Source organism: Myxine glutinosa, chromosome 1, assembly GCF_964187855.1.
Source record: "Myxine glutinosa chromosome 1, kmMyxGlut1.1, whole genome shotgun sequence".
NCBI classification, from domain to species: Eukaryota; Metazoa; Chordata; class Myxini; order Myxiniformes; family Myxinidae; genus Myxine; species Myxine glutinosa.
Window position 1 is genome coordinate 425829790 of NC_136261.1, and position 27981 is coordinate 425857770.

Below are 27981 nucleotides of genomic sequence, written 5' to 3' on the forward strand. Positions count from 1 at the left end.
TGCTCTCAAATGTTGTGTTTGTGTCCTTCCCCCTCTCTCCCCATCTTGTCTACCGCTCCCTATGTTATATGTTTTATGTGTCGGTTTGTCTTTCTGTGTGATTAATGTTCGCTCTTTCACGAGCCTCGACCTTGTATACAAAAAAAAAAAAAAAAAAAAAAAAAAGACCCCTCTTGGCCTCTAATCCGCGGTAGAGGTGGAACCACAACTGTACTGTACTGGGTGGACTGTAACATGCGCAAACTGCAAAATGCGTCTCCTTTAACTGCATCCTCCCTTTACCGTGGCGTGGTGCCTTTCTACTTTTCGAACCCACAGGAGCCACAGATATAAGACTAGATAAATAAATTAAAGCTCGTCTTACCATTTCGCTGTACTTCAGTGAGATATCTCTGTGACACTGGATGGATAAGTCATTCTCTTACTGTTTCACTCTCTCCGGATCTTGTAGCACTGGTGCTATGAAGCAGTCTTGTTAGTTTATAATTGAATGATTATATTAATTAGTAGAGGACCTGGCTTAGACATGTATGCACATAATTAGGAGAGGATAACTCAACTGTTATTAATATATGGCAATTCCAGTATGTAGGTAGTTGTATGGTAATAAGTTGACTTAACGGTTTTTAGCCATTTTCTCGTAAAATATCAAATTAGAAATTTTACACTCTTCTATGATCCCCCTAAACATGGCCATTCTGCACATTTTGAGCACCTCAGAAAATCTATCTCCAACGGTTTCGAAGATACAGCTATGTCGGAAGTAGCACTTCTGATGGAAAAGGGCGTGGTCATTTTTGGGCTTTTCGTCCCGGATAGAGATTTTGGCACACCTTTTTTTTTTTTTTTTATATATATATATATATATATATTTTTTTTTTGTATACAAGATCGAGGCTCGTGAAAGAGCGAACATTAATCACACAGAAAGACAAACCGACACATAAAACATATAACATCGGGAGCGGTAGACAAGATGGGGAGAGAGGGGGAAGGACACAAACACAACATTTGAGAGCAGGGACCAAGAGACATGGAGACATCGAGAGATCTGAGAGAGGGCGAGGGCTTTGGGGGGGGGGGGGGGCATGGGAAGGGGGCGGTGGGAGAGGTATAAAACATATGGACACTGCCAGGACTTCCAGGAAAGAAGTTGGAATTTCAAACAAGGTGGATCTGGGGTGAATTAGCGGGGGTAGAAAAGATCAAGGTTTTGGATGGGGGAAGATAAGAGATGGTGGTGAACAGCTGTTTTAAAGACCTGGAGGGAGGAGTGGGATTGAAGGGAGTGAGGGAGTTTGTTCCAGAGGCGGGAGAAAAGAGGAATGAAAGAGTGAAGGTGAGCAGAGAGCCGAGATTTCGGCAGTTTAACCATCAGAGGGTTGCTGGCAGATCTTGTGCGACCTGTAGGAATATTTGGGGGACAGAGCACAGAGAGAGCTGGGGGTGCAAGGCCGGAGAGGAGTCGGTAGAAGACAGAAAGACCACCTACCTGCCTGCGGTGAGTGAGTGAAAGGCCCTCAGAGATAGCTTCATCGCGGGAGATTCCAATAATTCTGAAAGCTTTGGTTTCAACAGCGTGAAGCCGAGCTAGGTGTGAGGCAGGAGCACCGGCCCATAGGGGAGAACAGTATTCCATTGAGCTGCGGATGAAAGCCTTGTATGTGGTGAGGAGCTCAGGTGTGCCAAGGAAGGACTTCGCACGATGGAGGATGCCCAGTCGGCGACTGGCTTTGGAGGCCAGCTTGGAAATGTGGTTTTCCCAAGAAAGATCATGGCAGATAGTGAGACCCAAAATCTTGAGCGACAGAACTTCTTGGAGAGGATTGTTGAGAAAGTAGATGGGAGGGTTGTCCAGTCGATCTTTTCGGAGAGACATAGTAAGAGTGTGAGATTTGTCAGGATTGAAAGACATGTTCCACTTGTTTGACCAGTCTGTGATTTTGTCCAGGTCTTCAGAGAGTGAGGAGGCAGCAGACTGCCGATCTGAGGGAAGAGGAATGGAGCGGCAGAGAGTGGAGTCATCAGCAAAGAGATAGAGAGGATTTTCGAGAGAGTCAGAGAGATCATTGATGAAGACCAGAAAAAGCACGGGGCCCAGAACACTGCCTTGGGGAACTCCAGCCTGAACAGGAAGAGGAGATGAGAGAAACCCATTCAGGGCCACACGTTGACGACGACTAGAGAGGAAGTCCGCCAGCCATGCGTGGAGATTTCCATGGATACCAAAGGAGGAGAGTTTGGTGAGCAGAGCGGGGTGCCAGACCGTGTCGAAGGCACGTGATATGTCGAGGGAGACAGCTCTAATTTCCTGTTTGGCATTGAGGACCTCCATCCATTGTTGAGACAGCAGAAGCAGCATGTCCAGAGTAGAGTGACCTGGTCTGAAACCAAATTGATGATCAGAGATCAAGCCATTGGAGAAGAGGAAAGATTTCATATCCGAAGCAATGATGGATTCCATGACTTTGCTGATAATTGGGAGAAGGCTGATTGGTCTGTAGTTGCTAGGATCTGTTTTTGCACCTTTTTTGTGCAAAAGCTTTTTTGTGCACATCCCAAGTTGTTCCTTGTATTGGGGTCATATTAGCCTATAACAGTTGAGTTATCCTCTTCTAAATTATGTGCATACATGTCTAAGCCAGGTACTCTACTAATATGGACATTTTAAAAGAAAGTCACCATGCATGAGAGCTGGAAAATGCACCAAGTACTACCTCAAAGATTTTCGCTTGGAAACCCAATCGGATAGAGATGGATATCCTTTGTACTGGGGGAGAAAGTTGCTGATGGTGGCATTTAGGTGCTAATGGCTAAACATGTTGTCGACAATTGGTGGATTATACCACACAATCCATATATATCTCTCCAGAATGTGCAATGCCCTCATCAATGTAGAATTTTACAATTCTGTTAAATCGATTAAGTACGTCTAAATATGTAAATAAAGGTCAGGATATGGCTGTATTTTCATTAGGCAGAGATGGACAAGACCACTATGATGAGACCTATGCATATCAGAATGCTCGATATGTAAGCACCAATTAAGCACTCTGGAGAATCTTTGGCTTTCCCATCCATGAGCATCATCCAACCATTCAGAGACTTCAAGTTCATCTAGAAAATGGTCAGGATTTATGATAACTCCAGCACTGCAGCACAAAAAGCCCAAGAGGCCCACATTATAACTCTTCCAGCTTATTTCCTGCTTTGGAGAGAAGATAATTTTGCTCAGACACTCATTTACAATGAGGTCCAAAATATTTCACCTGGGCTGCTGGTGGCAGAAAGTGGAAAAGGAAAGTTCAAGGCAATCCTGCAGAAGGTTATCCAGGGGTAAAGTCTAAAGATGCCCTTCGAAGGGTGCACACAATACATCCAAATATGGGTGAAGTCTTCTATGTGAGGCTGTTACTTCATACTCTTCATGGTTCAAAGTCTTTGAAGATTTGAAGACATACAGGGATACGATTTGTGATACCTTCAAGGAGGCCTGTTTATTACATCGCTTACTAGAAGATGACCTTCACCGGAAACAAACTCCAGAAGAAGCTGCAATTAGTCACTCTCCTGGACGACTGCGACATTCATTTGCCATTCTCATAACACAGTGTGCCCTAACTGAACCCCAACAAATACGGAATTTTCATAAAGAGAGCCTGTCTGAGGATATCTTACACAGAATTCAAAGAGAATCTCACGATTTAGAAATGATTTACAGCAATGAAATTTTCAATGAAGCTCTCATGATGATTGAAGACAAAGGTATGGATTTCAAAGGACATGATCTGAATCATTATGGACTTCAAAGACTTTATAGAACAACATGTTAATTAACGAGAGAAATGTTAAAGGAGATACATTATGACAAATAAGAACTTGAAAGCTTTTGCACAGCTAAGCAGCCATGAACAGGAAAATTATGGAGGTTATTGATGGTAATGAAGGATGACTGCTTTTCAGAGATGCACCTGATGGTACAGGTAAAACTTTCATTTTAACGTTAATCCGAGCAAAGGTAAGATCACAGGCGTATATTGCACTGGCAGTTACATCTTCAGGAATTGCATCTCCTCTTTCCTGGTGGTAGGACAACTCATTCCACATTCAAACTATCACTCAACACTCAAAATGAGGAGACACCAACATGCAATATTGACAAAGGCTCTGCAAAGGGCAATGTCTTGAGATCCAATGTTATCATCTGGGACGAGTGCACTACGTCACACAAAAAAAGTCTTGAGGCATTAGATAATGGGAGGAACTCCACCGATTCTTTCTGGGGATTTTTGACAAATTCTCCTCATTATACCAAGGGGAACTGAAGCAGACGAAAATCAAGGAAGTCTGAAGGCATCTCCTCCTCGGGGTAAAGTTGTGTCATTTACATTGACAGTGAATATGAGTTCATCTTTCAGAGGATGAGGAAGTTGGAAATTTTGCCAAATTACTTCTTGATATTGGAGATGGCAACATTCCATTCGCTCCTAATTCCAACAAATTACAATCCCAAATGGATGTGGAATTATTGTAAAAGATGAAGAAGAACCTAACAGTAATGTCTTCCCAACTATTAAGCAATATTACAAGATATTGATTGGCTTTGTGTAAGGGTAATCTTGGGTCCTAATAATTCTGATGCAGAAAAGATAAATATACAATTGATAAAATAAATTCGAGGAAAAGAAGTGTCACATAAATCACTTGACACTGCACCAAATGATGATGATGCTTCACAATATCCCATAGAGTTTATAAAGTCTTTGACACCAACAGGAATGCCACACCATATTTTATTCTTGAAAGTTGGTATTCCAATCATTCCATTGAAAAATCTCGATGCACCAAGATGATGCAATGGGACAAGATTGGTAATAAATAAGATGCTGCCACACGTCTTAAAGGCCACAATAACAACAGGGAAATATAAGGGTGAAGAAGTATTAATAACCAAGAATTCCAACGATCCCATCAGATTATCGATTTCTGTTTAAGAGATTGCAATTTCCAATAAAAGTTTGTTTTTCAATCTCTATAAATAAAGCACAAGGACAGACCCTTACAGTTGCAGGCCTCCATCTGAAGTTATCCTGCTTTTCACATGGTCAGGTGTATGTTGCATGTTCTTGAGAAAGATCGCCAAGAGATTTCTATATTTTGCCCCAAGAAGGTTGAATAACTACCAACGTAGTCTACAAAGAAACAATCTCAACACCAACAAAAAATATGCTTGAGCTTATGTTAAATTATTGTAGCTTCCAGTAACGTATATGAAATAAAGTTATTTTAAGATAATTTACATGGCAGATATTGTGATGTTGATAACATGAGTTTTACTTCACTTATGGTGTGGAATAAAGTCACTTGAAAACAATGTACACGTCAGATATTGTTTTAATTAAGCTTGTGATGTGCAGATAGATATATGTCATCTCGATTTAATTCTAATCTCTCATCCGCCAGACACAGGACTGGTAACTCAGATGTGAAAAAGAACTCTTCATTTAACCCTTTAACATGATTGCTAAAGGAGTCACATGACCTCTCAATTGTGCTGATCATTCAAAAACCAAAACCGTACAAACACAACCAATACATCGATTTAAAATTAATTTGGGTGCTCATCTAACAACATCTATCTCAAGGGTAAAAAAAAGTTGTTTGTAGAAAAAAGGTGATCTCTAAGCTAACTTCACAAAACATTCACCTTCAAATATACACACAAAATACATCATGAACGAGGGTAGATCCTCATATACAATGCCCGCCACAAACCCACGTGCCACCATCTACAAGCCACCACATGCCAACGGGTAAACCTCCAACATCTACCTCACTCACAATAAGGTGAGTTTTTCAGTTTGTGACCTTACTGATTTGAGCTCCCAAGGTTAATCACAACGAAACCTTCCACAATGAGAGGTTTTACAACAATGCACCTGAATAGGGGTTTTAAACAGTCATGAGGACGTCATTTGGCCCATTATTTCCGTGGTGCACTCCTGAATTAATTTATTTACGAACCCGAGGTAATTTCTTGACTTCACCTTCACTCTTTTAAACCCTTTCCACCCCTTAGACCCCATTACACCCCTCAAGCAGTTCTTTGGAGGTACAACAAGCATGGATTGGAAATCTTCACTGATGGAATGGAATGAGGTTGTCGAGGTCACCAGCTCTACCCATTGCGACATATGGTCATTGAATATTTACATTTAATTCTTGTTTCTACCAATACACACTCCAAAGTTAATTTCTCACTTCAGGTCAGACATCTACGAACCCCCTTCATTGACAGGTATCTTCCCTCGAATTCCCAATAACACAGACAGTGCATTTGTGCTTTTGGGACCTCTCTTTATTGTGAAACCCTTCACAAATTTAAGCTTCATGAAAAACATAGGCAGGAGACTTCTTCTGATTAGCAATTTTACAACAAGGGTGTTCTCCCCACATCACACATGTCAATCAAACATGGACTACAGCAAAGATTGAGCAACAATTGATGTCCAAACTGCCATGGAAAGATGCCATCTGTGCATAACCAAAAAGGGACAAGAAAAACAACAAAATCAGACAGAAAACAAAATTCCTAAACACTCGTCACAATCAAAAACCTCAAATGGAACTTGGCTGGATACATGGCAAGTGCAGAAACAGGAATTACAAACTGGCAACCTGAAGAAAACCCTGAAAGAAGCACAATGAGATCCAAAATCAGATTGAGAGATTAAGTTCTGTAACCATTTGGGGTTATGGCATAAATTTTTCAATAATTCTCCATTATGGGAATATCGAGAACCAGATTTATAAATTAAATATTCGTTTAAGCTGTCATTTTTAAAATCCTCTTTACCTCATTTTCCATATCCTGGTATTTCAGATTTCAGCTTTCCTGTATGGATCTTCACATGTGATGTCAAACTGCCTTTTTGAGAGAAACCTTTATGACATATCGAGCATTTGTAAGGATGCTCTCCTGTATGGATCCTCGTATGTAATTTCAAATGGCTGTTTTTAGAGAAACCTTTGTCACATATCGAGCATTTGTGAGGTCGCTCTCCTGTATGGATCCTCATATGTAATTTCAAACTGTTGCTACAAGAGAAACCTTTATCACATATCGAGCATTTGTGTGGTCGCTCTCCTGTATGGATCATCATATGTAATTTCAAACTGTTGCTATGAGAGAAACCTTTATCACATATCGAGCATTTGTGAGGTTGGTCTCCTGTATGGATCTTTATATGTGATTTCAAATTACCTTTTCGAGAGAAATCTTTATCACATATCGAGCATTTGTGAGGTCGCTCTCCTGTATGGATCCTCATGTGTGATTTCAAATCGCCTTTTTGAGAGAAACCATTACCACATATCGAGCATTTGTGAGGTTGCTCTCCTGTATGGATCTTTATATGTGATTTCAAATGACCTTTTCGAGAGAAATCTTTATCACATATCGAGCATTTGTGAAGTCGCTCTCCTGTATGGATCCTCATGTGTGATTTCAAATCGCCTTTTTGAGAGAAACCATTACCACATATCGAGCATTTGTGTGGTCGCTCTCCTGTATGGATCATCATATGTAATTTCAAACTGCTGTTATGAGAGAAACCTTTATCACATATTGAGCATTTGTGAGGTCGCCCGCCTGTATGAATCATCATATGTAATTTCAACTTGCCGCTACGAGAGAAACCTTTTTCACATATCGAGCATTTGTGAGGTCGCTCTCCTGTATGGATCCTCATATGTTCTTTCAAATTATATTTTCGAGAGAAACCTTTATCACAGGCAGAGCACTTGTGGGAGCGTTTTCCAGTGTGGATCCTCATGTGCATTTTGGTGTTACTCGTTGAAGCCAAATCCATTCTGCACACATGACACTTGTAATGTTTTCTCCTTTCCAGAGCCTTTTTGTGTTTGTTTAATTTAATGTTAATCTTGGTGTTGCGAGGACCAGACATGCACTTGCATTTTATACGAAGTGAGTCTTGATCTCCTGATTGCTTCTTCAGAAAAGGCTTCTTCTTCACTGTCAAGCTGTGACTGGATCTTATTGGTCCCATTTTCCTTCTGGATTGTTCTACAGAAACAAAGAACACATTTCCTTTTTTTTGGTCAAAAACAAAATATTCAACTCTTTTCCAAAAATTATATATTTTGTATATGTTAATTATAAAATATATATGTTAATGTTTTACATTTTCACTCACCAGTTGCAAAACACGAAGCACTTCCATTTGTCATGTGAATATCATCTGATCCTTCCTTTGCAGAAGAACATTTTGAATCTTCTGTTACAGATGAATCGTTGTCGTGTTGTCTGCCTTCCATATTTACAGCATAGACATCACCTGTGTGCAAATCAGCGTCAGGCTTTTGCAGAGAAATGAGATTGAAAACTTCTGGAGAGCTCACAGAACATGTTACGTCATGGAATGTTCACTTCAACTTGAATATAATAATGAAATTAAAGATTGTTAAGAAGAAAAATTCCGGATATTAAACGGCATTGAAGCAGTCTGATAAATCACCCTTGTTCACCCCCCTATTTAACATGTCCAAGTATCACTAAATTGGAGCATCGCAGAAGTAACAAGAAGACGATTTGTGTTCGACAGTGTTCAAGTATTTAATTCAATCTAAACAAAATGAAGATTGTAAAATTCATTTAAAAAATATTCTGGAATTTACTTGCGTTGCACAGTGTCTATTGCATCAATCTATCTAACACATTACATTGGTTATTTGTGCCTGTTCTTTGTATCCTTTATGATGACATTATAAACAGTACTTTTCCGGTTTAGAATGATTTTCAATATTGTTTGACTGCCAAGTAGGCAAAGTGAAAATATTGTTGCAGACGTGGAGTTTGGCGTGCTTCACGAGTGGGACTTCTCAGACTCTCTCCGACCTCTGGACCTGGAAAGCCACCGTACTGTGGATAGCTTCGCAGCCTCATGGGATGTTAAGCAACTACTGACACAGATTGAGACCGCCAAACCTGGCAACACAATTGATCTCGGCAGGCGATCCTTTCATGGCATAAACAGGCAGGCAGCTTCTCCTCGGGTGCCCAGCACGTTCAAACAGCAGCGATTTCTCTGGCGTCCCAGGTTTTCAGCCACTTCCACACTCAATATTCTATCCCTTGTGAGCCTCCCTCTGTGGGAAAGTTTGGCGGCACATCCATAGCCTGCCAATTAATTTAATTTTTGGCATTGACATTCGGCAGATTTCATAAGTGTTCTCCACATCCACTGCTCATGCTACGGAACCTCCACAGACGTCACACGCATACACGCAGCCACGTACCTTTCACCACACCCACTCTCGCACCGTCGTACATCCCCAAACCATGCACCATTACAAGCTGCATCAGAAAGAAGCGCACACAATTTACACACACTGGCCATCTTACAATCTCGCGCACACCATTTATTCACACGATCCACACCACAGTCAATCTCAATCCATTCACACACATGGGTCATGCTGTGTCATTCAATAAATGCTAAACAATGGCACTGATCATTATGAACAAGAGCATTTATTCGAGGCACGGCTCCACCAGCATATCTCCGACACCGTCAAGATGGCGTCCCGGCCATCTCTCCCACAATCCCATTCCACTTAAATCATCATCCCTTCCCAGCAATCCCTAAACATCTGGAAATTCACCAATAACAACAACAACCGTAAACGTGGAAATAATCAAGCACATAAGAAAGAACACAATATTTTCTCCCCTCTCCCACCAAGTGCAGGTATGGAATGAGGTCACAAAATCCTGAAAACGACTGGGGTGCTGGCGGGCTTTCTGAGGTCGTTGCAGTGCCCCCACAGGTTCAAGCCCTTCTTCTGTATCAGTCGTATCACCTGTATTGGTGGGGCACATACCAACTCCCACCTGGCTGGAAGGCTGGGTCACAGGGGCAGCCACTTTCCCTCGTCTGCTGGCGTGCCACCGAGACCCACCCTGAAGCTGGAAATTCACTGGTCCAAACTGTCGGCTCACACGAGGTGTGGAGGACCAAAATGATTACATGTTGTTTTTCCGATGAGGATATTCATCCGATGAGTTTTTCCGATGAGTTTTTCCAATGTCGATAAGTTTTGGCCAATCCTCAAATCTGATTCTGCAACTGGACCAGACGGCATCAGCCCACGGGTGCTAAAATCCTGCTCTGCCACTCTTTCGCACCCTCTCTATGTTCTCTTCAACCTCTCTTTTGCTCAAGGTCATCTGCCATCAGCTTGGAAATCAGCCAACATCACCGCTTTTCACAAAAAAGGTGCAAAAACAGATGCTTGCAACTGCAGACCAATAAGCCTGCTCCCAATTATCAGCAAAGTCATGGAATCCATCATTGCTTCAGATATCAAATCCTTCCTCTTCTCCATTCGCTCAATCTCTGATCATCAATTTGGATTCAGACCAGGTCACTCCACTCTCTACATGCTGCTTGTGCTGTCTCAACAATGGATGGAGGTCCTCAATGTCAAACAGAAAATTAGAGCAGTCTTCCTTGACATATCTCGTCGCTTCGATACGGTCTGCCACCCTGCTCTGCTCACCAAACTCTCCTCCTATGGTATTGTGGAAGTGTAAAATTTATCTGTGAACCGAGTAATTTTTTCCAGGCACCACCTGGTCAAAATCGTGTGTTTAGGTCCTACTCACCTCATGAACAAGTTTTTTTTTTTATGATTTCCATCAAGTTGTTAAAATTCGTCTTCAGTAGGCGGGTTATCTCTGGCATTGGGTAGAATGGTTTTTTTTTATGTCGCCATCACAACAGCGTGAAATTTAAACAATTTACCGTGATGCATATGTTTATACATTTTTTATACGACACTTTTTCTTTTTTACTTCATCTTTAGTGGTAAAATAGAGTTTGCATATAAATTCCATTTCGAACTGTCGGGAAATTAAAAAGCAAAATAATTATTCTACGGTGTTTGCTGAAAAAGGAGGGAGCGTCAGCGAATTATCGCTGGCACCCTGACCAAATTTATTTGATAGGGAAAGTGTAAAACCACAGAATGGTAAATCATTTTGGTGTAGTTTTAATAAAGGTCCTGTAATTATTTCTTTATGAGGCAGGGTGATATAGTTAGATATGTTGCTTTGAAATATAGTGTTGGATTAGGTCTTCCCCAATGATAAATTTATTCTGTACAATGTCGAATAATGATTCAGTAAATGTCATTACGTTGTCTTTAAAATATACTCAAATAGATATCTAAAATGTTTTTTACTGAGTTCAATAAGCAAGTTATAGAAAAATATTGTTTTCAAGGTAAAATACTTAACTGGTTTACAACTTCCATTGTGTTTGATAAAAACGAATCTCCATCTTCACAATGCTCTGCATTTTAAATGTTTGCTTTCAATAAAGGTGAAATAATGTGTACGTGACCTGTGGGGATGGGATCCACGTGCACCTTTCTTTCTAAACACTTGCTTCGCATGCAAGTTAATCTTATGACTGGTGTTTAAAGTCTTCAAAATTGTGTATGGAACGATCAAAAGATTGTATGCAGTCTTGTTTTTTTTTGAAAAGAGCCATATAGAAAAACATTCGGGGATAGGTGCCTGTGGATTGATGCATTGGTAAATTGGATAGGGACTGACTCATTGCATACAAGTTTGCTTCATTCGGGGAGCTATCTCCGGCATTTTGAGTTTTAAAAAAACTGTCAGGAGTGCCCTGGAATTATTTTTCAAAGGCAATAATTAAAATTATAGACATCCACTGAATTATCAGGATATTTTTGCTCAAATCCTGTGAAACAATAATGTGAAAGATGAATGAATTACGGATAGCATGCAGGTTTGAAATTATAACCTCATGTGCTTGCAAAACTCATTCAAGTATTACTAAATTTATATTTAGAAATATGATGAGTAAAAGATATATCCACTGATTTCTTCCAAGGTTTGAAAAAGCTTCACATTGAGATAGTCAGTGAATGACTTGCATATGTCCTTAAAGTCTCCAAGCATAATTGGGGGAGTTTTGGCTCCGCAGAGTCTGGTGCGAACAAAGGAAGAACAGATGTTCCTCATCAAGGATATTTTAATATGCAGATATGATTAATATGATTAATAATAATATTAATTAATTAATAATAATTAAAAAATAATTATTAATATTAATTAATTATTAATAATATTAATAATAAATAATATTATTAAATTAATATAAATTTTAATTAACATGATTTTAATATGCAGACCTAATCTAACTCACTCAGCCGGGAAGTCTGCCCAACCCAACATTTCACTCGACCTATCACATTGCATTTCCCTATTTCTGTATCCCTCCCACCCATATTTCATTCGACCAATCCCCACTGCTCTATCCCTCCCACCCATATTTCATTCGACCAATCCCCACTGCTCTATCTCTCCCACCCATATTTGGTTCAACCCAATCCTTCTACTCTCTTCCCCTTCATGCGACCAATCCCATATTCGCTCCTCCCTTTACTTGCCCCTCCCAATTTATTTCTTTTGTTTCCAGCTGGTATAAAAAGACATGTTGAGTTTCAGCTGCAAGATTCCACTTGGTTGTAAATACTGTATGTTGATATTGTATCCTGTATATGTTGGTGTATTTGTTGTGTCTTTATGACGTTTTCTTTGATGTGCATCTCTACTGCACCAGGAATTTCACTTTATGACTTTGACTTAGGATTTTGTTGTGTATCTAGCAATGTGCTCTTCTTGATTTGCAGTGTGTTCTTCTTGATTTGCAGTATGTTCTTCTTGATTTGCAGTATGTTCTTCTTGATTTGCAGTATGTTCTTCTTGGTTAAGAATGTGTTTATTGTTGCTTACTGTGTATCTTCTTTTAAACAAAAGTGAGATCCTCCTCGGGAATTAAAAATCTGTCAATCCTTCTTCTGACAAAAGGTTTGGACATTGAATTATTGATTCATCAATTACTTCAGGTCTAAATTCCTCAACAAAGATGGCGACCGTGACTTTCTTCTAACTCAGATGATCTGGATAGAGGAGAGCAGAGCATGAACTGTGTGTGCTCTCTCCCCCCCTCACTCCTGTCACCTTGTAACGTATCCAATGAACTGATTGCTGATTTTGATACCCGAGTGTTATGTTCATTGGGGTTGTTGTTACTTGTATTTGCATTTGTGTTGATTGTGTTTAATGTAAATTGTGGCTGTATGTTTAATGTGTGGCAGTTGAATGTCATGGCTGATTCAGTTAAAAGAGGGAACCGGGCCTTGATCAGGCGAAATCCCAGTTAGTGTCCACAGTTGGTTGCGATGTTGTTGACCTGTGCTACAAACTCCCTCTTTCTGCAGAATAGTTGGGGTTGTGGTCCAGTGTCCTTGCTGTAGCCTTTGCCTGAGTATGTAGGGTGCAGTGGGGTTTGACATTTGGTCAAGTGCATTGTACATTGAATGGGAAGATTGTGTATTTTTATTTGTGTTTTCCCTGTATTTTGTATCTGTAAAAATTAATTGGGAGATGTATTTGTAAATGGGTATGGAGTTGTATCTGTCGTTTTTTCGTGAGTTGTATCAAGTGCAAAAGTGAGTTTTTGGTGTGTGTGTGTGACTGTGTGCGTGTCTTGAATGGTGTGGTAGAGATATGGGTGAATGAGAATATGTAGTGTGATAGATAGATTTAAATATTTGTTTTGTTTGAAAAGGTTGCATGCCTGTTTAAATTCAGCCAGGCATGAATTGGTTCAAGAGAAACTGTTTAACGAATGGCCAGTGAGCTGGCTGGAAAAAGAAAAAAAATCAAAAGTGAAATCACATGCAAATTAGTGAATTGGGAAAGGGAAACGGAAATTGAGAATTAATAAGAATGAGTGATGTGAATTTGGTTGTTACGAAGTTGACACAAAGGTGATCCCGGGGGAGGAGGCTCTTTCACAGCACCACTTGGTTGTCTGCGACATAAGGGTAAAAGGTGCGAGGAGAGCTCGGTGGGTGAAGTACCAACCGAGAATGAAGGTGTGGAAGTTGAAAGAGGTGACAGTGAGGGAGGCATTAAAAGAGAGGCTCAGTAGGGTAGAAGATGATGTGGTTGAGCATGAAAATGGTAGGATCTCAATGAAAGATAGTCTGTTGGGAGCCGTTGGTGAGGTATGTGGATGGACAAAAGGACCACCGAGGCACTCGGAAACATGGTGGTGGGATGATGAAGTTGGAAAGAAGATCGACGAGAAGAGGAAGAAGTTCAAGGAGTGGCAGAAGGCGAAGGATACGGGGGCAGAAAAGGCAGAGCATGAAAGTTATAAGGCAGCCAAGAAGGCTGCAAAGAAAGAGGTAGAAAAGGCGCAGGAGGCATGTAGGAAAATGTTGGGAGAACGCTTGGATTTGGAAGAGGGTCAGAGAGCGGTATTCAGGATTGCAAAGCAAATAGCGAAAGAGAGGTGTGATGTGATGGGGGTGAGTTGCTTGAAGGATGAAGTGGGACAAATCGTTGTGGACCCAGATGGAATTAAAGGAAGATGGAAGAGATATATGGAAATAGTGTTGAATGCAGAGAATGAATGGGATGGCAACATAGAGAGTAACCCAGTTTTTGGACCGGCAGAGAAGATAACCGAGAAGGAAGTTGAGGAAGCGATAAAAGCAATGAAGAGTAGAAAAGCGGGAGGGCTGACGGGAGTTGTGGGAGATATGTTGAAGGCAGCGGGAAATTGGGGTGTGAAGAGAATGACAGATATCTGCAATCTGGTGGTGAAAGAAGGCCGCATTCCAGTGGTTTAGGAACTGAGTACCCTCGTCCCTCTATACAAGGGGAAAGGTGACCCTCTGGACTGTGGCTCGTATCGAGCGATAAAGTTATTGGAGCTTGGAATGAAGGTATTGGAAAGGGTGTTGGAGAGGAGGAGGATAAGGAAGAAAGTGAAGATTTACGAAATGCAGTTTGGATTTATGCCAGGAAGAGGAACGACAGACACGCTTTTTATTGTGAGGCAGTTGCAGGAGAAGTACGTGGAGAAGAGGAAGAAGTTGTTTCTTGGGTTTGTTGATCTGGAGAAAGCATTCAATAGGGTTCCATGTAAAGTAGTGACATGGGCATTGAGGAAGTTAAGAGTGGCGGAATGGTTGATCAGAGTAGTGATGGCAATGTCCAAAAGAGCGCGCACAGCTGTAAGGACGAAGGACGGGAACAGTGGTGAGTTTGAGGTGAAGGTGGGAGTGCATCAGGGGTCGGTACTAAGTCCACTACTATTTGTAGCTGTGATGGAGGTGATGGCTCGGAATGTAAAAGAGGGTTTACCGTGGGAGTTGTTGTATGCAGATGATCTGGTGTTGATTGCAGAAAGTATGGATGGACTGAAGGAGAAGATGAACAAGTGGAAGGAATGTATGGAGACAAAAGGTCTGAAGGTGAATATCAGAAAAATGAAGGTGATGGCAAGTGGTAAAGCATGTGGTGAGGTGGAAAGAACTGGGAAGTGGCAGTGTGCTGTGTGCAGGGTGTCGGAGTGAATTCCATTCAATGTACAATGTGCGCTGAGTGGGTTCATCAAAAATGTAGTGGTTTGAGAGGGTCATTAACCAGTGTGGCACCTACATTCAAGTGTAAGATGTGCACAGAGGGAGCTGCAGATGGAGGAAATGTTGAGTTGGATCTTGGAGATGGCATGAAGCTGGAAGGTGTGATAACATTTTGTTACCTTGAAAAAATACTGAATGGAGAAAGTGGATCAGACTCGGCAACGGTTGTTCGAGTGAGATGTGCATGGAAGAGGTTTCGGGAACTGAGTGGCGTGCTGATGAGGAGGGGAGTGTCGTTGAAGCTGAAGGGAAAGGTGTATGCTGCATGTGTGAGAAGTGTTATGATTTATGGGAGCGAGACATGGGTAATGAACGTAGAGCAGCAACGAAGGCTGGAAAGGGTGGAAATGCGCATGGTTCGGTGGATGTGTGGAGTATCGTTGAGAGGGGAAGACAAATGATGAATTGCGAAAGATGATGGGAATAGAGCCTGTGATGGATGCTGTGAAGAGAAACAGTTTGAGATGGTTTGGTCATGTGTTGAGGAAGGATGAAAGTGACTGGTTGAGAAGAGTGATGGAAATGAATGTAGAAGGAAGTCGAGGACAGGGAAGACCGAGAAAGACTTGGCTGAAGATGGTCAAAGAAGAAATGCGGGCAAGGGGGTTAACAAGGGGAGATGCAGAAAATAGGGCAAAATGGAGAACATCGTCACTGGGACCGCAAGGCTAACCCCGGCTCTTGCAGGGAAAATGGCCTTAAAATGCCTGTTGTTGTTGTATGCATTCAGGTGAGGGATGAATGATGTTAATTATTATACTTTATACAATATACCATGCCAAAGCCCATTATTTAACCTCTTTACACCAGTATCTGGTTAACCATTTCAAATGCAAAGAGATGGCAAATATAATGGTGTTTGGACAGATATGGTGCTTGAACAGACCTATAACAAGGATGCCAAAACGAAATTGTTCTTCGGTATTTCCCAAAGCCAATCAGTCATCAACAAATATCTGAAAGCATTGCCTGAGCTTACCACCATTTCTGAACATACACTCCGAATGGCAAACATGACAAGGGACGAGTTGTTTCCTGAAAAAGAGACAGCCTCAAAAGAGCGGGAGATAGTTTCTCGGTTCCAGCTTGTTATCAAAGAGAAGATGATGCATCCATTCCGTCACAGCCAAGGAAAAGATCTGACCAATATTGCTACTGGCCATGTTGCATCATCCACAGAGCTAGTATCAGCCAAGGAGAAGGGACTTGAAGCACTTGCCCATGCTGAACAGAACAACTATGAAAAGGTAGTGCCGGTTCACCTCAAGACATTCACCGAAAAGGGAAAAAAGCCTGCAACAGCCGCATTGAAGGTGAAGCCACTTCACATTGAAGAAGGGTCAGTTGTGAGATCATTATGCTTCGCACAAAACCTCGACGAATCACAGAAAATGGATGCCTTTGCCCATGAATGGGACAGTTACCCAAGTTCCCTATTCGACCAAGATGACGACCATCCTTTGTGGAGTATCGTTGGTGGTGGGATTATCCCATTATCCTTATAAACCTATGGCACCTCTTCTGTATGGGTATGCAATGCGCAAAGGAAACAAGGCTGATTATATCACAGCATTCAAATCATCAATGGGTAAAGACTGGGAAGAACTAGACGATTTACCATCTACAGATCAGGAAAGTACCATGATAGTGGACATGATGTTATTTGTCCAGCGATTTCAGGACATGGGTTGTGCAGACTTCACCCAGCTTCAGCAAAAATATCTTGATAGGATAATTAGCATGAGGCCAAAAGGATGTAAAACGATACACATATTAATATTAGGAGATAGATATGATATCAGCCCTCACAACAGCCTAAAACAGGAAGAAAGACGCAGGCGAGAAAAAGAGGCAAAAGGAATAAAGACATTCATCCCACACCCGTCAATACCACTGCCAAAATGGAAAAACTACATTGGGAAAAAAGAAAACAAGGAGAATCTTTTGAAGTACCTCTCTCAGTCATGGTGCCATGAAACGAATCAGATCCCTGAAGGATGTCAAATTGTCATTGGGGGATTCACAGAAATAGCAATGATGCTGACCAGAGAATCAGCCCAGGAAGTTCCATCCCTATCAGGTTCAGGCCATGAAGAAGCAGATACTCTTATTTTTGCCCATGCTGCATATACTACTGTGTTCAAAAAGTATCCGACCTTTATTTTTCGTGTGTAAAAAAAAAGAAGCTAGGGAGGCGTTGATTGGTGCACGTAAGTAGGGTAATAATGTTGATCCTAGGCCACTTTGAAATCCCATTGACTTACATGTAATTTTCCTCTCACCCTCATTTCCCCAAAACATCCAAATCTCTTCCCTAATTTCCCCATTCACTTACATGTTAATTTTTCCCTAAAGACCCAAAATTCTTCATAGCCCAAAAAGCTAAATCTCTTCCTCCCATTGACTTACATGTTAAACGTTGATCCGAGGTGGCCTAGGATCAACATTGACTTCGCTCAGGTGGTGTTAATTTTCCTTTTAATTAATCTTCTTTTCATATTCTAATTTTGATAGATTGTGAGCCTATTAAGTGATCATGACCACTATTTCCTCCTACACTAATCATTACGATCCTTCCAACCTTGTAGACCTACAATCCTTCTGTATGAACCTATGATCCTTTAAACTTATAATCCTTCTGTATGAACTTATAATCCTTTTATATAAATCTATAATCCTTCTACCCCTAATATTTGCGATCCTTCGACCCAACTCAAAAGAGAATAGAAGTATATTAGTAAGTATATGGAAGACACTAGCATTGAGTTTTCGAACTGTGAATAGTAAATTTTTGATTCTAAAGCAGCAGCATGTCAGTACCTTCGATTAGGCCTCTCAAACAATGATCCTTTGAATTAAAAAGAAGATAAATAATACAACTATAAATGAAATCATCATTATCCTTATAAACCTATGGCACCTCTATTTCTCCCTAATATTTATGATCCTTCTACCCCTATTCAGGTTTCAGTGAGGATATTGAAGATGATGTGATGTACGAAGGTTTCAGTGAGGGATATTGAAGATCATGTGATGTAGGAAGGTTTCAGTGAGGATTTTTGAATTGGGACACAGGTATTAAGTTTTTGAACTGAGACTAATAAATTGGAAGAACCAACTTAAAAGTGAATAGTAAATTGAAAGAACCAACTTAAAAGAGGCACTAGTATTAAATAGGAAGAATTGTAAACTTTTCGAACTGATAGAGACCATCGAACCTACTTGCAATTGAATTTTTGAATAAGGTCAAGAGACTAGATCACTTTTCGGGTCCAGATCAAGCTGCCAGTAAATAAGAATAATAGTAAATTTTCGAGTTCAGATCAAGAGGCACTAGTATTGAGTTTTTTGAACTGAGTATATTAGTAAGTGTATGGAAGGAACTTGTATTAGTAAGTGTATGGAAACCAGTAAATTTTCATAAGCTGGTGTATGGTAAATAGGAAAACCAGTAAATTTTTAAACCGAGATCAAGAGACACTGGCATTAAATAGGAAGAATGTATGATCCTGCTTGGCCTTATAAACCTACAATCCTTCTGTTTGAACCTATAATCCTCCTATATAAATCTATAATCCTTCTACCCCCAATATTTGCGATCCTTCGACCCCACTCAAAAGAGAGCAGGTGTATTGAATTTTTGAGTAGATTACTTTTCGATCCTAAAGCAGCAGCATGTCAGATCACTTTTATATTCAAGAGACCTCTCAAACAATGATCCTTTGGCCCCACTCAAAAGAGAATAGTAAGACAGAAGAATTGTAAACTTTCTAAACCTACTTTAAAAGTGAATAATAAATTTTTGAACTGAGACGAGTGAATTTTTGAATACAAGTCAAGAGACACAAGTATTACGTTTTCGAACTGAGACTAATGAATAGGAGGAATAGCGAATTTTCAAATTCAAGAGAGTAGTAAATAGGAAGAATAGTAAATTTTCGTGTTCAGATCAAGAGACACTGGTATTAGTAAGTGTGTGGAAATTTTTTGGACCCAGATTAAGAGAGATGGAAATGGAGATGGGGAAAAGATGTTGTAATGTATAAAAGAGAGATGGAAATGGGAATCTATGATCCTTCTAGCCTTATAAATCTATGATTCTGTATGAAAATACGGTCCTTCTATATGAAAATATGAGTTGTATGAAACTATGATTCTGGATGAAAATATGATTCTTCTATATGAAAATATGATCCTTCTGACCTTATAGACCTTTTAACCTTTTAGTAGGCCACTCACCTTCTATGATCCTACATCTAATATAATTTAACATTGCATGTCTCCACCATTTTTTAATTAAAGCCCCCTTTAGTTTGGTTGTTAAGGAAAAGGGCGGCGGTAGCCCCTTAAAACCCCTAACCCCCCTTTTTAACTTATTTCTTATACTTATACTTATATATATATGTCTTATACTTATATTATGACTTATATATATATACATATATATATATATATATATATATATATATATATATATATATATATATATATATATATATATATATATATCTCTTATACTTATACTTATGTATGTATTTCACCATAAGGGAGACGATCAATTCCATTTTCTAAAATAAACCTCTTATCATCAAAAGCCCCCAATGCTTTCTTATTTGTCTCTTCTGAATATAATTGATGTTTATAACTTCTTATTCCATTAATCTTTCTAAACTCTTCATTCTTTGATGTTAAACAATTATAATAATTTTCAAAGTTTATTGTTTCTTTAATAACATTTTTCTTTATACCTTTTAACTTATTAACAGTCTTTTCAACGTTATTCACAATGTATTTATAAGCATAAGCCTTTGACCTCAATGCCACAAATTCACTCATAACATTTCCTCCTAATTCATCCTTAAACTTTCCAATCACCTTTTTATTTTTAGAAGAGTACAACTCACTCTTATCATTGTAATCACTTGTATCATAGGTATCAATGTCCTTTTTCATGTCTGAATAAACATCATCTGTATTAATTTTTACAATAAAACTATCTATCCATATAAAGTAGAGTTATATCATCTTTGTATCTTTTCTTCAAGTTATTGTAAAGGTAGTCGTACATCAAGGACTTTGATAAATCAAGTATTGAGGTACCAATGTAAATAGGTTTGTTCATCTCAACACTTTCTCTCATCAAATGTATCGCACAAAAGTTTTCTGAAAAAACTTCTTCTCTCATAAAACTAGGTTTATTAATTAATTTTGATGCTTGTTTCCATGATGTTGATCGTCTGATATTTTGTCTATTTCTAACATTCTCCATCGTTTTTCCGAATACGCTGTTGTTCATGAGCTTATAAAAGTCTTTCTCAAAATTATTCTTTGATTCAATCCTACATTGTGTGTTAAAATCAATATACTTTTTCAACCAATGACCGATTAAACTTGAGAATCCTATGTATCTTTTCAACACGGAGACCCTCTGAAATACATTGTCTTAAATTCCTCTGATGAATTACATAATTTTTCTTATCATATAAGGTAGTAAGAAGTTTCTCTGATGCTTTACCCTTTATATTGAATGATCGTTGATAATCACTTAACCACTCTTTCTTTGGACTTTTTCTCACATGCGAATGGAAGATCTTTATGAAGATCATGGAGTTCCTCCGGATATTTCAAATCAACCTCAAAATAATAACCGACCTTTAAATCATCTAATTCAGCTTGTGAATAGGAACATAGATCCTCAAAGACTTTGTTGAAATTCTTTTCTTTTACCCATTTCAATCCACCATATGGAAGAGCCTGATACATTGCCCACCCATACAAGTTATTCGCGTCATAGTACATCAAGTAAGAACTCTCTTTCTTAGGATTATAATCATGAAGATATTTGTTATTTGCTTTAGCATACCTTTTACTACATACTTGTGAAATTCCTCCTCTCTTTGCCTTTTCAATCATCAATATGTCAACGTCAGTTATCAAATCCAACTCTTGTTTAGTCATCTTTAAAATAGCACTCCAAGCCAATCCAGGAGCAGTGTAATAGTGAGCAGGATCCAATCCATATCCAGAATGACAGATTATTCTGAAAGCCTCAAACACATCAGCTAGAAGAAGGACATCAGTTTTCAGATAGAGATCATGATACTCACCAAGATTCTTTATATTATATTTTTCCCAAACATTTTGAGCATGTTTATAATCATCATCCGAAATATTTGAATTATTTAGAATGTTATAGAAATTTTCTTTTGAAGGAAGTTGTGTTTCATTAAATCTCTCAAATGAGTCCATATAATCATAGGGATAAATTCCATTTTGTGCTAGTAAATCTATATCTTTAAAGTGTTCTTTTAAACATGGAAACTCTTTTAGATTTTGAACTAAGTTAGCCAATGGACTTGCCATGAATTTAAATGTATCAAGAAATCTGATCTGCGTAATAGGAGATGTATGAATTGATTTTGAGAATGAAATGTATTTCTGATCTGTGTTAGGAATTGCTGAAATGTGTCCGGGCGTCTGAGAGTTCATTAATAAATAGATGTGTATCATAATTAGCGTTGTTATGAAGAAAGATGGGAATGAAAGAGGGGAGTTTATAATTAATATTACAACTTTGATGAGCCGGACCTCTATATTTACCAGTAAGATGGCAATGATCTCTAACCTTTAAACCTTCATCAATTTTCTTCTCACAAATATGGCAGATGCTATTCAGATGCTCAAATTCAGCTTCTTCTTCTTTTGTTAGAGGGTTCATTGGTTTATTGGTTTCTCTCATTGTCTTGGATAACCGAACACAGTCTTTTTCTAATCGTCGGACAAACTCTTCTGAAGCATTTGAACCTCTATACTCCTCTAACTTGTCATATTGATCACCAACAGATGATTTTATATAATAACAGAAACCACAAGGAATATGTTTTTGATATTTGTTTGTGTATGGTTCTTTTGGATCTGGAGAAGTAGTATCAATTTTTTCGAGAATACTTTCAAAATCAGCATATATTACAAATGGATGTTTCATCGTTTTATTTTCATCTTTGAATGAGATATTTGAGCCTTCTTTAGGCATATTGATTACTGTTGATTTATGTTCACTACAATACTCTCAGTGTTTATCTAATCTTTCTTGTGTATGGAAGAAGTTAAGACAACGCAAACAAACAAATATTTTATTTGTCCTTTCACATACTTGTGTACGAACCAATTTAGAAAGATCTTTGATGTATACATAATGCGAATTTCCCTCCGAATTAAAATAAAGCAGATTAACATGACAAGATTTATGATCATCAGTAAGTTTCAGAACCTGAATGTTGTTTGTTTCTGTTAGACCATAAACATTAACTGATAAATTATTCATCTTTTCAAATTTAGGAATATCATTTAAAGCCATAGGAAACTTTAGATCTTTCATATTTAATGTATTCTCATATTGTTTATAATTACTAACTCGTTTAACATGATTAACAGCAGGATGTAAATGTGCCAAGCATGACCAGAGAAAACATTTATTGTCTTTATTGAGGATATTGATAACTGCTTTTTTTATTTTTGATAACACTAGGTAAATCAATGTAAGAAGAAGCTTTTAGAGGATTTGATTTAAGAACATGAATATCAATAAATAGTATCTCATCTATATTCCATCCACTTCCAGTAATAGTATGCTCAAGTTTTTGTTCTTGTTTAATCAGTTGACTATAGACTCCTGATGTTTTGAAATCTTGATATTAATATATAAAGTGGTTCTTGGTTCTCATTTAAGCTTCAGTGAAAACAGTACCATCGATTAGATCTACTTTTGAGTTTTTCATGTTAATACCCATAAAGAACTTGATTGGTTTCAACTCAATAGGAGTCTTTTCAATAAAATCTCAGACAGAGGGTTTGATGATTTCCACAGCCTCAGCAATTGAAGGGGGGCCAGGAGGTTTAAAGTCAAATATGCGTATTCTGATATGTCCTTTGTAAGCGCCAACAGTGATCCTAGTAGTAAACACTTTTGACAAGTTTTTGTATGTTTTGAGATGTGCTTTGAAACCTTTCTTGAGAACTTATTTTACAGAGACTACAATGTTGTTTTTTAGGTGGAGCAGGTGGTAGTGTCTTGCGTATATGTTTTTGTGTTTTATAATGTTTATTAATATGTTTATAGTTCTGTTCACAACTCCCACAATAAGGAGAACCCATAGTATTTATATAGTAAAAAACTTCACTATGTTGTCTTTTGGGTGGAGCAGGAGGTAGTGTGTTTCGTATATGTTTTTATGTTTTATAATGTTTATTAATATGTTTATAGTTCTGTTCACAACTCTCACAATAAGTAGAACCCATAGTATTTATATAGTAAAAAACTTTACTATGTACGAGTTATCTTTTACTTAAAATAAAACACTTTTTGAGCTTATCAGCTCCGTTTTATATATCACTATACTTAAACTAAAACATGAAAAATTGAAAACAAGTCAGGAAACTCAATTAAATTTGGGACAACATATTCATATGATTCTTGGTTAGGATGTGATATCTATAACTAGTCTTCTTCATATCCTTATCACAAAGATCACAATGTTCCATCTCTTATTCTTTATAACCGTTAAGAACATTATCTAAATGATGCTTTGTTTGTTCATGTATCCTTTTACTAAATACTCTAATTAGCTTATTTACAAGGCTCACATCTCATCATATTTTTTTTACTCTTATCAGATGTATTGATAGCATGTTTAATGGTCCAAACATGAGCATCATATCGATTGTACTGTTTATCACAGGTGGAACAATAACCAGATCTCATGTTATTTATATAGTGGAAAAACTTCAAAAGAGAATAGTAAGACAGAAGAATTGTAAACTTTTAAAACCTACTTTAAAAGTGAATAATAAATTTTTGAATATAGGTCAAGAGACCGGTAAATTTTTGAATTGAGACTAGTAAATTTTCGAACTGTGAATAGTTAATTTTTGAATATATGTCAAGAGACTAGTAAATTTTCGAACTGATAGAGACCATCGAACCTACTTAAAAGAGTATCCTTCTTCTACATATCATCTGGCAGATCATCCTAGGGGACCATCCTAGGGGACCCTGATGATCTGCCAGATGATATGTAGAAGAAGGATACTCTTTTAAGTAGGTTCGATGGTCTCTATCAGTTCGAAAATTTACTAGTCTCTTGACCTATATTCAAAAATTCACTATTCCCAGTTCAAAAATTTGCCAGTCTCAGTTCAAAAATTTACTGATGTCTTGACCTATATTCAAAAATTCACTATTCACAGTTCGAAAATTTACTAGTCTCAGTTCAAAAATTTACCGGTCTCTTGACCTATATTCAAAAATTTATTATTCACTTTTAAAGTAGGTTTAAAAAGTTTACAATTCTTCTGTCTTTCGATTCTCTTTTGAAGTTTTTCCACCATATAAATAACATGAGATCTGGTTATTGTTCCACCTGTGATAAACAGTACAATCGATATGATGCTCATGTTTGGACCATTAAACATGCTATCAATACATCTGATAAGAGTAAAAAAAATATGATGAGATGTGAGCCTTGTAATAAGCTAATTAGAGTATTTAGTAAAAGGATACATGAACAAACAAAGCATCATTTAGATAATGTTCTTAACGGTTATCGTTATAAAAGTTATAAAGAAAAAGAGATGGAACATTGTGACCTTTTTTTTTTTTTCTTTTTTGTATACAAGATCGAGGCTCGTGAAAGAGCGAACATTTATCACACAGAAAGACAAACCGACAAACCGACACACAACCGACAAACCGACACATAAAACAAATAACATCAGGAGCGGTAGACAAGATGGGGAGAGAGGGGGAAGGACACAAACACAACATTTGAGTGCAGGAACCGAGAGACATTGAGACATCGAGAGATCTGTGGGAGGGAGAGGGCTTTGGGGGGAGGCATGGGAAAGGGGGTGGGAGAGGCATAAAACATATGGACACTGCCAGGACTACCAGGAAAGAAGTTGGAATTACAAACAAGGTGGATCTGGGGTGAATTAGTGGGGGTAGAAAAGATCAAGGTTTTGGATGGGGGAAGATAAGAGATGGTGGTGAACAGCTGTTTTAAAGACCTGGAGGGGGGAGTGGGACTGAAGGGAGTGTGGGAGTTTGTTCCAGAGGCGGGAGAAAAGAGGAATGAAGGAGTGAAGGTGAGCAGAGAGCCGAGATTTCGGCAGTTTAACCATCAGAGGCTTGCTGGGAGATCTTGTGCGACCTGTAGGAATATTTGGGGGACAGAGCACAGAGAGAGCTGGGGGAGCAAGGCCGGAGAGGAGTCGGTATAAGACAGAAAGACCACCTACCTGCCTGCGGTGAGTGAGTGAAAGGCCCTCAGAGATGGCTTCATCGCGGGAGATTCCAATGATTCTGAAAGCTTTGGTTTCAACAGCGTGAAGCCAAGCTAGGTGTGAGGCAGGAGCACCAGCCCATAGGGGAGAACAGTATTCCATTGAGCTGCGGATGAAAGCCTTGTATGTGGTGAGGAGCTCAGGTGTGCCTAGGAAGGACTTCGCACGACGGAGGATGCCCAGTCGGCGACTGGCTTTGCAGGCCAGCTTGGAAATGTGGTTTTCCCAAGAAAGATCATGGCAGATAGTGAGACCCAAAAGCTTGAGCGACAGAACTTCTTGGAGAGGATTGTTGAGAAAGTAGATGGGAGGGTTGTCCAGTCGATCTTTTCGGAGAGTCATAGTAAGAGTGTGAGATTTGTCAGGATTGAAAGACATGTTCCACTTGTTTGACCAGTCTGTGATTTTGTCCAGGTCTTCAGAGAGTGAGGAGGCTGCAGACTGCCGATCTGAGGGAAGAGGAACAGAGCGGCAGAGAGTGAAGTCATCAGCAAAGAGATAGAGAGGATTTTCCAGAGAGTCGGAGAAATCATTGATAAAGACCAGAAAAAGCACAGGGCCCAGCACACTGCCTTGGGGAACTCCAGCCTGAACAGGAAGGGGAGATGAGAGAAATCCATTCAGGGCCACACGTTGACTACGACCAGAGAGGAAGTCCGCAAGCCATGCATGGAGATTTCCATGGATACCATAGGAGTAGAGTTTGGTGAGCAGAGCTGGGTGCCAGACCATATCGAAGGCACGTGATATGTCAAGGGAGACAGCTCTGATTTCCTGTTTGGCATTGAGGACCTCCATCCATTGTTGAGACAGGAGAAGCAGCATGTCCAGAGTAGAGTGACCTGGTCTGAATCCAAATTGATGATCAGAGATCAAGCCATTGGAGAAGAGGAAAGATTTCATATCCGAAGCAATGATGGATTCCATGACTTTGCTGATAATTGGGAGCAGGCTGATTGGTCTGTAGTTAAAAGGATCTGTTTTTGCACCTTTTTTGTGTAAAGCGGTAATGTTTGCTGATTTCCAGGATGCTGGCAGACGACCTTGAGCAAAAGATAGGGTGAAAAGAACAGAGAGAGGGTGAGTTAGAGCGGCAGAGCAGGATTTTAGGACCCGTGGGCTGATGCCGTCTGGTCCAGTTGCAGAATCAGAGTCGAGGTTAGACAAAAACTCCTCCACCTTGTCAGGAGAGAAGGACACAGAGTCCAGGAGCAGTTGGGTTCGACTGGGAAAGGTGGGAACAGAGAGAGATGGGTTTGGGACTAAAGATTTTGAGGCAAACACAGAGTTGAGGCATTCGGCTTTGTCACGTGCGATGTCAACTGTGTGGCCATTTGAGGTAAGGGAGGGGATGGAGGGGGAACAAACACCAGAAACGGATTTGACCAGACGCCACCAGGATTTGGAGGAAGGAGACAGGTTTGAGAGTTCATTCTTGAGTGAGGAGAGATAGTGCTTCCTGCAACTCCTGAGGGTAGACACACACTTGTTCCGAGCTTGGTGGAAGGAACTGAGATTGCCTTCAGTTGGATTAGCCTTCCAAGAGGCAAAGGCAAGTTGTTTCAGGGCAACTGCCTCACCACAAGATTCAGTGTACCATGGATTGGAGGAAGGGTAAGACAACTGAAGACGAGATGGGATAAATCTGTGCATGAGAGAGATCAGTTTGCTTTGGAAGAATTCCCAGGAAGAATTGATGTCAGAGGCAGTGTAGATGGGAGACCAATCCAGACGATTGATGGCTGCTTGAAGCCCGTCCCAGTCGGCCTGAGTGAAATGCCAGACTCTTCGACACTGAGGAGGCTCTCTGATAATGGCCAGAGAGATGTCCACTTTGACAAGCACATGATCAGAAGAACCGTTTGGAGCAGAAGAAGAGCAGCAGACATTAGCAGGGAAGTTTGTCATAACCAAGTCTAGAAGAGAAGAAACTCCATTGGCTGAGATCCGGGTCGGGAAATTGACAGATTGTGTCAATCCCAGTGAGTCACAGAAGTCCTTTGCTGAGGTGCCATGACTGGTGAGAGAGGAACCCACACCCAACCAGGTGGCATGATGACAGTTGAAGTCACCACATATGAG

General features: G+C 39.4%; 1 protein-coding gene across 7 annotated transcripts in view; it reads right to left on the reverse strand.

The window, feature by feature from the left end:
• Positions 1-4782: 4782 nt before the first annotated feature.
• LOC144888224 (uncharacterized) overlaps positions 4783-27981 on the reverse strand; it is a 56045-nt gene continuing 32846 nt past the window's right edge. For 3 of the 7 annotated variants that reach the window (XM_078770646.1, XM_078770649.1, XM_078770651.1), the window contains 3 exons: positions 8217-8357; positions 6857-8086; positions 6348-6534 (listed from right to left, as the gene is read on the reverse strand). In XM_078770646.1, coding sequence (XP_078626772.1) covers positions 6858-8086; positions 8217-8357 — 1370 coding nt within the window. In that variant the 3' untranslated portion in view covers positions 6348-6534; position 6857. Of the gene's footprint in view, positions 8087-8216; positions 8358-27981 lie in introns of all 7 variants that reach the window. The other 4 variants (XM_078770650.1, XM_078770647.1, XM_078770648.1 and 1 more) reach the window with 3 other exon arrangements.